Here is an 11,157-nt window from a genome sequence, read left to right on the forward strand (position 1 = left end):
TTAACAAAGACATTAAAATGCACAGCAAAATATTTACATTCCCACATAAACCTGTAGTGAACCTCTGGAAGCGCTGGGCTCTGGGTCAGCCCCCAGTCAGCTAGAGTAGCTCACACCCGACACCAGGCCATGCACACCGCGGTGCAGTAGAATGAAGAATGGAAATGGGCCAAGGGTCAAACAGATCGCTACTTCTAGCTGTGGGCTGAGGCGGCCCCCCTTAGTTCTTTTCTGCTCTGCTCTACCTCCCAGGAAAAGGAAGACAAAGCCCACCTTCAGGCCGAAGTTCAGCACCTGAGGGAGGACAACCTGAGGCTGCAGGAAGAGTCCCAGAATGCCTCTGACAAGCTGAAGAAGTTCACGGAATGGGTCTTCAATACCATAGACATGAGTTAGGGGAGGCTAGGTGGACAGGAGGAGGGTGCCCTCCCGTGCGTGTCTGGAAGCCCCTAGCCATGCCATTGAAAGCATTCTCCAAGTGCCCTCCCTGCATCCTACTTTGCCCCCCTTCAGGGAGTGCACAACACAATTGCAGATCAACAATCATTATCTGCCTTTTGTAGAAAAGAAAAACAAAAAAAAAGTAAATAAAAATTTTAAAAAGTAAAATAAAAGTTTAACTGCTAAAATGTGAATGTCTTTATTTTTTGCACAATTATCTTTATCTGTTATGTATTTAAAAAGAAACTGGGCCTGGGCCCAGGGTCCCCCACCATCCCCCAGGCCCATCTGCCACTCTTTCTTATCTATTTCAGGTAACCCAAGCTTTCCCTCCTCATCCCAACAAATGTCATTGTTCCTAGGAATATAAAGTTTTTTAAATTGTTTCTTTGGGGATGGGGAGGGGTGCTTCCTTATTACCCCATTCCTAAATGCCTGGAGAGGGAGGTGCCCTTAGAAAATGCCCACCTCCCTTGAATGAGTTGTGCATGAGCTAGCGCTGTTTGTATCCATCTTATAGATAAGATCTGCAGGACTGGGATTAACAATAGCAAGTGAGGGACCAGGAGCGAGGCAGAGACCATGCCTGTGGCCACGCTCCATCTGTCCTTCCTTCCCCAGGGAGAAGGACCCAGGTGCTCCTCAGCGCTGAAGCCCTTTCTTAATCTCGTAAGGCCCACTAACTTGAAATCAGCCTGTCCACATTCATTGGTATCATAATTCCTCTAACTCAAATCTTACTTGGATACATTTTGGTCAAAAGGATAGTTAAAAATGTGACAACATTGGGTTTGTTAGCTGCTCAAAATTGGCACTTATAGACAAATCAGTCCTTTTCTCCAAAGCAAGACTTCGCCAGTATTGTAACTAAAAGTGAATGTCGAATTGTGAATTTTAATACTTGCTTAGGAGCAATGACTGTGACTAGAATGGGCTTTTGATCCTGCATGTCCCAGTGTGCACTTGACACACTGCATTTTCTGCATCTTTGTGTGGCCATCCACAGGTGCCAGCTGCAGAAATGACTCGTGCTCTGTTGTCCTGTCTGGAGATGTTGCCTCCTGGAACACCTGGGCCCTTGTTCCAAGGCCCTCAGTCCTGCAGAGCACAGAGACACTGGCCCACTGGTGTTGAGAGCACCAAGGGGAGCCCCTGGTGGCCTTGTTTCTTGCCTTCATAATTGTCTCTAACCTGACCCCTAAGACCCTTCTGTGGTGACTCCGGTCTAAGGGAACATCCAGCAGCCTAATGACATCTGCTCAGAAGCTCCCTGTCCCAAGTCATCTCAACTCATTCCTCTCTCCATCCCTGAAAGAAATGGGGGTGGATTTTCCTCTCTCCTCCCCTTCTGTTGCCTCCGCCACCAAACTTTTATGCTACAATTTCATTCATGATTGTGATTTCTCCATGGGATTTTTCTTTTTTTTTTCTGGTGACATTCCTATCATGGAAATAGGAAGATTTCAGAGTGCTTTGTAAAGTCTCCCTTGTCTGGCTCTTCTCTCTGACTTGTATGAAGGAGATTGTACATTGCCGGATGCCTCTTTGTAAATGAGAACTATCGCTAACATCCAAGCATTCTGAAGTCTTGCTTATCCGAGTTTAGTTTCTATTTTGTTTTACTTTTGTTGGGGACTTGGGGCAAGCTATTTATTAGAGTTTTGCAACAGAGTTCTTGTTTGAAGCCTTTAAAGACTACTTGTAAAATTCAAACAATAAAATTCATTTTAAATGCTCTTTTAAAATGATTTTGTGTTATTGCTTGACGTTTTCTTTTTTGAAGGACCACCTTCCTTCTATCTTTCCTTTTTCATCAGGCCCCACTGGTACTAAAGATGATTCATGAACGTCTCTGCCCCTTTTAGAATTTTAATAAGCTTTTTCACTCTGTCCACATGTCCATAGAGAATTCCTATGCTTCTCTGCTTATGATTTAATATTCTCAGAGTCCTTTATAATTAGTTCCCCCTTCATTATCCATGTGTGGATTTTCCATAACATTTTCATACCCCGAGACCAGCACATTTTTTGGACTGCCTCTACTGCATCTCTCAATGTTACATGTTGTGTGCTTGGGGAATACAAATGCCTGTTAATATTAGGCTGTGCAAAATATAATTAGAAAAGTTAATCTACTGAAAAAAATCATAATGCATTCCAAAACCAAACAGATCCAAATTTTTTGTATCTGCCACGTCACTGTTCTTCTCCAGTGGTGCAGCTAATTGAGAGCTGACAGTAGAGTTTCTTTCCCTTATTTGATTCAACATTTCTACAAATCTAGAATCACAAGACAGGATAACACTGTATGCCACAAGATACTCTGATTAACAAGGTGTGTTTCGGCCATGACTCTTACCTGGTTTGGAGACTTTACATAATTTCTGAAGCAAGTACTTGGCACATGGGTTGGAAGGTGCTTGGAGAAGATCCCACTGGCCTTGCTTGATGGAAGGTCTTCATCACAGAAGCTGACTGGAGGGGCTAAGGGACTGCACTCCAGATCTGCTGCAGGTGATGAAATGGACTGGGTTGGATTACTTTTTTCCCATTGAAATAACACTGGTTATAAGTTTTGGGTACATCAGAAACCAACATCTGCATATACTATAAATTCACTAAAAGTGCAGTTCTATCCTTTAGCATACACTTGACCCCTTTTACTTGATTTACCTGTCCTCCTCCCCCCTTTTGGTGACCACTAATTTGGTCTTACAGTGTACAATTTTGCTTTTTTTTTCTCTCTGTAAAACATGAGTAAAATTAAACAGTGCTCGTGATTCTCTTTTATTTTAGAGACAAAAATGATAGCCGAAGAGCAAAGGAAATAGGGCCAGCAAGCTTAAGCCTTTGCCTCTTGTTAACTGTATAATGATGACTTGAACACATTCCAATATCATAGTACAACATTCCAGCAACTGTCTGGTGCTCCTTCCCCAGAATGAATGAAATTGAGATGGCAGTACAGGATGGCAGGCACACCTTGGGCAAAAAACACGTAGCCAATAATGACTTGGGCATTGTTATACATGAATTGTGTGATCGTAAAAGAATGATACCACAGTAATGTGGGCTATCTTTTCCCTGTATGAGTTAATGCCACTGATAGCCTATTTATAAGGAATCATCGTACTCTGATGGAAAGGGCATTTGCCTTAGACTAGGACTCAAAACCTGTCTAATGTAGAGCACCTGTGTCTTTAAGTAAATAACTTGATCTCATTGAGTCTGGTTTCTTCAACTGGTAAAATAGTAAGTTTCATATATTGTTTTAATAATTAAATGCAGTACATATCGAAACACCAACAATGACTTTTTTAAGGAAATAGAACAATTATCACATTTATATGGACCCCAAATAGCCAAAACAATCGAGATAAAAGAAGAAAAATGGGAGCATCACACTTCCTGACTCCAAAAATATTATACAACGATAGTAATCAGAACAGTATGGAACTTGAACAAAAAACAAAAACTCAGACCAATGGAACAGAACTGAAAGCCCAGAGAGAAGTTCATATAAATATGGACAGCAGATTTTCTATAAAGGAATTAAGGCCATACTAGGGAGAAAAGACATGACTTGTTAATAAGTGGTGCTGGGAAACAGGGATAACCACATACAAAAAAACAAAGACCGACCCATATTTAACACAATGAATATTCACTCAAAATGGATCATAGATTTGGACATAAGAACCAAAAACAAAGTCTTGAAGGAAAATATAGGGACACGCTACAAAAAGGAAACAGCCCCAACAGCAAGAGGTTAAAAAAAATAAACAAGCGGGACTATAGCAAACTTAAAAGCTTTTGTACCTCAAGAGAAACCATCCAAGAACAAAAAGGAAATCTACAGAATTAAAAAAAAAATAATTGCATGCCATACATCTGACAAGGGCTTAATCTCCAAAATTTACAAAGTGCTTACACAGTCCAACAATAAAGAAACAAAAGACCCAATTAAAAAATGAGCAAAGGACCTCAATAGACACTTCTCTGAAGAAGACATTCAGATGGCCTACAGACATGAAAAAAATGTTCAACATCATTTATAGGAGAAATGAAAATTAAAATCACACTGAAATACTACCTCACCCCTGTGAGAATGACCCACAAGAAAAAGAGCAGTATTAACAAATGTTAGTGAGGTTGTGGTTAAAAAAAAAAAAGGGACTGTCATCTACTGTTGGTGGGAATGCAAACTGGTACATTCCCTATGGAAAATGGTATGGAGGTGTCTCAAGAAAATAAAAATGGGGCCTCCCCTGATGGCGCAGCGGTTGAGCACTGGGTTGCAAAGCTGCCCGCAGCCTCTGCAGCGCCAGTTTGATCGCGGCTGCTCCCCGGCCACCGGAGGAGGGTCCCACATGGCGCGCATACCTCTCCTGCCGCCCGCTGCTCCCCTCAGCAGTGTACTTCGGTCCTTCTGCCTGCTCTGCTCCCCACTCTGGCTCTGGTGAATTCTCTCACCCTCCCGCGCTTCTGACTGTACCCAGTGCTTGTAGAAATAAATAAATCTTTAAAAAAAAATAGAAAGAAAATTAAAATGGAAATCCCATTTGACCCAGCAATGTTGCTATTAGGTATGTATCCTAATAACATGAAAAATCTAGGACGAAAAGATCTTTCTACACTTATATAAATGGTAGCATTGTTTACAATTGCCAAATCATGGAACCAACCCATGTCCTTCAACAGATATATGGATGGAGAAACTGGCACATATATTCAATGGAATATTACACAGCTGTGAAGAAAGTTGAAATGGTGGCATTTGGGACAACTTGAGGTAATTATGTTGAGTGAAAGATCAAAAAGTGAAAGATTTCAGATAATTTCACTCATCTGCAGAATATAAATACTCTTAAAACAATTACATGCAAAGAATAGAAATAAAAATTTGAATTCACCAAGAAAGAAGATAATGATTACCAGATGGAATAGGGAAAAGGGGGTAAGGGTTGGAGAGTGAGGCAGATGTGGTATGAGCACTAGTGTTCTCGTGAAGGCTAAAAAAGAATTAAATGGGACCATAATTGTAAAACCAGTGACTAGCAAATTATGGACACTCAATAAGCACATCTGCCTTTGGCCTTTGTTTCTAATATGTTAATACTTTATTGTATTCCTAGGACAGATTATCAGTGTATTAATGGAGTATGATAAAATCAGAATAAGCTTGTCCATTATGTTTAATATCAGTCAGGTGCTTGTAACCCTTTGCTGTATGTTTTATAACTGACTTTCAAGCCTGAGCTTGCATCTGAGTAACTTGGTGGATTTGTTCAAGCACACACAGGTCATTGGGTCACATCATCAGGATCAGTGATTTTGCAGGTCTGGGCTGGGAACTTAGTATTTTCAAGGGAATGATTTAGAAGTTGGGCTTTCGAAGAATTTCAAAGAATAGGAGGCTGTCCATTCCCACTGGTAATTAAAAGTAGGCACTACATGGCACTTAACCATATCCAGTTTTATTTTGACATTATTTTGACCACAGAATACCTTGTAGGGGTAAACGGGCTTAACCGACATCTAAAAAGAAAGAATTTATTTATTTCTCTTTACTAAAAAGGTCACTTACAGTCCCCTTTGCATGAGATTTTCTTCTGCTTTACTTTCAAATTCACGTGCTACCTGGATGGAACTAGATCGTCCTCACCACCGTTAATGACAAGAGCCTACTCAGAAAGGAATGACCTTGGTGACATTGGGGGGCTGATAGTTTGGATGGCGGTGCTGCTGGGGAGAGCAGAGCCTGGGATGGTGGAAGAGCTGGGCCCTCAGTGGGGAGCCACATGAGGGCACAAAGACTGGGATCCTGGTTCTAGGCTGGAGTTTGCAGCTCCAGGCTCAGCCTTCCACATTCAGGCAGTGTCTCCATCCAGTCGCCGTGATCCCACCAAACCTCAAGGTTACTAGGTGAAGCATTTCCCCACTGACCTGCTGCAGACTGAGCAAATCTTCCCCTAATCATGCTGCATAACAGCCTACTTGCTCTGCTCTGGCCAGAGAAGGAAAGGTTTCTTATCATCGGTATCTATTAAATAAACTGCCGTAGGCTGTCTTCTGCAAAGATCATTCTAACCTTGGTTTTATTTTCTGCTGCTCTCGCCTCTCGCCTCTTACTGCTCTCCTCTCTGTAGTTCTCCTGCCTCTCCCCCAGCCTGATAGCTGTGTGCTCCCTAGGTTCCTTGTCAGATCAGCCGAAAGGTCCTTCAGCCTTTAAAATCCAGTATTTCCTCCTGTCTTGCCTTCAAGCACCTGAGTCATCACACCTGAGACCCAAGAGAGCTTTAACTTTTCCCTTCTCTCATTATACCTCTCATTAAACCCCGTCAGCTCGCCTTTAGTCCCGTAACAGGCATAGCTCAAATTTCTTCCATCACTGACTCTCAATGAGCACATCTCATTATTCCTCTTAAACAGTGCCTCTGCCAGACACAGTCCCGCCCTTACACCTGTGCAGCCCACTTTCCTCTAACATGTACACTCGTGACCCATTCGCAGCCTGAATCATCTCCCACACAGATTACCCTAAACTCTGGTCCCTTACTCGGTGTCTTTTGACAAATGCCTCCTTAAGGGATCTTGTCATGAGCTTCTGTTATTCCTCTCCCTTAGTCAAAGTACTGTGTCCTTTGAAACACATTGCACTCGCTACTCATTTTTAAACATTTTACACATTTTACATGTTTACACATTTTAAACATCTTGTTGGCCCACCTTGGAACTCATAATGAGCCCACACACACATACTCCCAGTTCATTTCTGTAATCCAGCATTTCAAATAGCTATCCTCCAATAAAGTCCAGTACCTTCCACCAAAGTAGAAAAGGCTCAGGAGAGCATGGAGAACCCATGAGCACACTCATGCAACCCGCTCCGCAGGCAGATGTTTGAGTTGGTTGGATCAAATCACCAAGCCCAAGCCATTTCTTCTCCAACCCAGCTTCCCATCCTACATACTCTCTAACACCTACCCTGTGTTCCTGGGAATTAAAACTCTTAGAAAATACATTTTAAAGACTTTTTTCCAAGTTCAAATAACAAACTTAGTGACTGGTAAAGTCACCTGGTGGTGGCCCTTTAGCTACTTAGTGACGAGGAAGGATGGGTTTGTAATTCAACCTAGTAATTTTTCTAAAGAGCTTAAGGGCATTGAAAGCAGTTACTTCTCTGAGGAAACTTAAACATTGCTCTTCAATTATAAGATAATGAATGTGCTCAGCAAGCTCTCGTTTTAGTTGGTAGCAAGATAAACTCAGCTCAGTGTAGGCATATTTCAAATTAATGGGACTGTGCCTATTAAAACATGTGCTGTAAACACAGTCTAGCTTACTACAAGAGCTTCTAGCTGAATTAGAAGTAGGACTTCACTTACAGACACTAGGCCCAAGCAGTTCCACTCCAAAAAGAAAAGAACAGGCAGAGGCTGGGAAGGGGAAATCTCCAAACTGCTTGCTATTTGATATACCATGGTGTGAAGGAGAAACAAGGCTTAATCTTTGTATTCTAGAGGCAAAACTGCGACCAGGGAATGTGAGTTGCAGGAAATGGATTTTGTCTCTGAGACAGGTGATCTGAGATGATTGGGCAGGTTCCTAGACAAGATGCCAAGAACTAACAAATTAGTGTAGGAACCACAGCGGAGATACATGGGTAGTTTGGTGGAGGGCAAGTAGAAATGTGCACATATTAAAAAGCAAAATATGTTACCCCCCAAATTAAAAACTTCAAAAAATATTTCCACTATATATAAAATATATCTGCTCCCCCCATATTTATTGCAGCATTATTTCAACAACGCAGACCTGGAAGCTACCTAAGTGTCTGTTGGTGTATGAATGGATAAAGAAAATGTGTTATATGTCCACGATGGACTATTATTCAGTCATGAAAAAGTAGATACTGCCAACAGATTGGTAGTTGCCAAAGGTGGAGAATTGCAGGGTGGGAGGTGAAATTGTGGCAAAAGTATAAGATAAATAAATCCTGGGGATGTGATGTATATAGCACAGTGATTGTAGTCAACAATTTTGTGTTATATATTTGAATGGTGCTAAGAGAATGGATCCTAAAAGTTCTTATAAGAAAAAATTAACGGTAGTGATGGATGTTTACTAGACTTATTATGGTGATATTTTGCACTATATTTAAATATGCAATTATGTTGAACACCTGAAACTAATACATGTCAATTATAATCTCAATTTTTTAAAAAGGTGCCATAGGAGACATGAAAACTACTTCTCCCCATTCCTCACTGGGTCATGGGGGCAAGAGCAGGCCCTTTTCAAATCCTCTGCTCATTTCCCTCCCCCCTATGCACGGTTCTGGGTTTCACCAGGTGCTGACAGCTCCCATTTTTCTCACCAGCTTGGCCTGAGTGCCATCAGAAGAGACCATCAGGAGCCTCCCTGGTGGCGCAAGGGGTTGAGTCTCAGCACTATGAAGCTATTGGCAGCCATTGTGGCACAAATTTGATCCTCGGCCGAGGAGCAGACCCACATGGCACAGCAGACCTCCCGTCTTGCCCGCTGCTCCCCTCAGCAGTGAATTTCAGTCAGTCCACCTGTTGTGCTCCCTACTCTGTCTCTGGTGAATCCTCTTACCACCTTGTACCTCTGGCGTGCACCCCAGCTCTTGCATGCAAAAAAAAAAAAAAAAAAAAGACCGGCAGAGGGAGTTAACCTCTCCTCCAGCTCTTCTTCTCCACCAAGATCAAGAATCTCCACCCAAAATTCCTGGCAAAGACTGACAACTGTAGGTTCTGAGAGGGACCCAGCCCAAAGGACCAGGGCCCCAGCATCACCCAAGTTTGCTATAAATTGTGAGCAGCCCTTTTGACCCTCAAATGACCATCTCTGGGCTACTAGAAGGACGAGTAGACAGGGCAGTCAGGAGGTAGCTGGTGGGAAGCAGCAGGGGAGAGGCCGACAGCTGGCAGCGTCTCACTGGCCAGCAGGGAGACGGTGGCCAGAGCTCCAGGGAGAGTCCCCTGGCTGCCTTTAAGCTCCAGTGACAGCGGTTCCTCTGCTGACGGGAAAGGGATGCGCCAGAATTCCAGTTAGTGGGGCCCTGACACCCTCTGCCTGCCTCTGGAGGTATAGGAGGCAGCCTGGCTGCTTTGCTTCTGTGCTGGGAGCCCCAGCCTGGGGAGCGTAGTGAGGGAGTGTAGTTAGCTTACCCCCCAAAAGCTCTCCTCCTGAGAGCCTCGTGCTCAGCTGCAAGCCCTGCCAGCTGGGTCCAAACTCTTAACTGGCCAGAGAACTGACCACGAGGAGCAGCAGGAAACAGAATCAAGAAAAACCCTCTGCTGGGGCTTAGGAAGAGCCTCCCAGTGACACTAAAGAAGATGCCATCCAAGGAAGGGGCACCCACAACCCCTCTGACACTTAATTGCCTCTCAACTTCCCAGCTGCCTCCAGCCAGCCCAGCCTTCATGACTTCTAGGCCCAACGTGTAAACAACCACCGCCCTTCTCCATGACCAGCTGTGGGGACTTCGCCACCCGCCTTAATGAGCTGTTCTCCAGCCTGGTGGCCTGAGGGGGCCTGCCCAGGATAACCGGACAGGACAGGGGCCCAGCACACTTCTTTTCCCCAAGGCAGGGCAGGCACCCTTGCTAAATTCTCCCTTGGGGCAAAGGGGGAAACTTGCAATGGCCTAATAGGGTGACAAGGACGCACAAGTGCCCCTCGTCAGTGTCGGAACCACCCCAACATCTGTGACCTGCCAAGGCTGCTCTCGTGGAGGGGAAGCGCCAGGTGCTAGGAGGCGCTTTCAGCTTTCACATTCCACCAGAAATTGCCTCCTCTAACTGCTCCTGAATAGTGATGGAGATACAGGTGCTCCAGCACTTAGTGCTCCTGCAAACCTTTCCAAGCACTTCACCTCTGCTCCTCCATGAGAGGCAGCTTCAAGCTGGGGTGGCTTAGGAGGGCTGAGGGAGCCTCGGCACATCAGCTGGGTAGGAACACAGATTTGTGGGATTCTGGTGCCCTGTCCCATGTGGGCCTGTCTATCCTCAGAAACCTAAAGAAGCTTTTCCTCGGCTGTCCTTGTCCTTCACCTACTAAGAGGCTGCCTTAGCCTCTCCATCGCCAAGTCTTTTGTCCTGGACCGCACATCCTGGCATTCTCATCGCAAAATCCTGCCTCGGCATTGGTTACTTGTTTACCTGATTTCTCTTCAAAGGGTGACAGGCACATGCAGAATGGACACAGTATTTCCGTGCTGGGAACCACCCCTATATCCTATGTGCTGCAGCCTAAGGTTAATCTCTTTCTTGCTAGTTTGTTTTGCCTCTCTATCCCCCCACGAGCTCACAGGTAACTCCCAGACTTTCACAGGGGCTTTTTTGGGGCATTCCTTCTGCATCCAAAACCTTTATTACAATTACATTTCATCTTGTTAGGTCTGACCGATTGTTTCAGTCTGTTGATACTTTTAACAATGCTGACTGTCATTTAGCACAAAGCTGTCCCTCAGGGGTCTCATGCATGAGGCTCACAGGCCTCCTGGAGGACTCTAAGGACAAAAGCGCCTGGTGAGGCTGAGAATGGGCCTGTGGCCACCACATGCCACCAGGCCCGTCCTTGGTGAACAGGGCTCTGTGGGAGGTGTCACCCAACCAGTTATGAAACTATCACTTAATCCAAACCCCATACTCACCTTCTCCACCACCTTCTCCTGGCCCCTTGCACCCC

The 11,157-nt window shown here is 44.3% G+C and overlaps 1 protein-coding gene across 8 annotated transcripts in view; it reads left to right on the forward strand.

Annotated features, from left to right (window-relative positions):
* SIPA1L1 (signal induced proliferation associated 1 like 1) overlaps positions 1–850 on the forward strand; it is a gene marked incomplete at its 5' end in the record, with an annotated part of 130,417 nt that extends 129,567 nt beyond the window's left edge. For all 8 annotated transcript variants that reach the window (XM_084241188.1, XM_084241189.1, XM_084241191.1 and 5 more), the window contains one exon: positions 253–850. In XM_084241188.1, the coding sequence (XP_084097314.1) occupies positions 253–396 (144 nt within the window). In that variant the 3' untranslated portion in view covers positions 397–850. The remainder of the gene's footprint in view (positions 1–252) is intronic.
* Positions 851–11,157: the final 10,307 nt, after the last annotated feature.

The sequence above is a fragment of the Talpa europaea genome (genome assembly GCF_964194135.1).
Source record: "Talpa europaea genome assembly, chromosome: 8".
Lineage (NCBI taxonomy): Eukaryota > Metazoa > Chordata > Mammalia > Eulipotyphla > Talpidae > Talpa > Talpa europaea.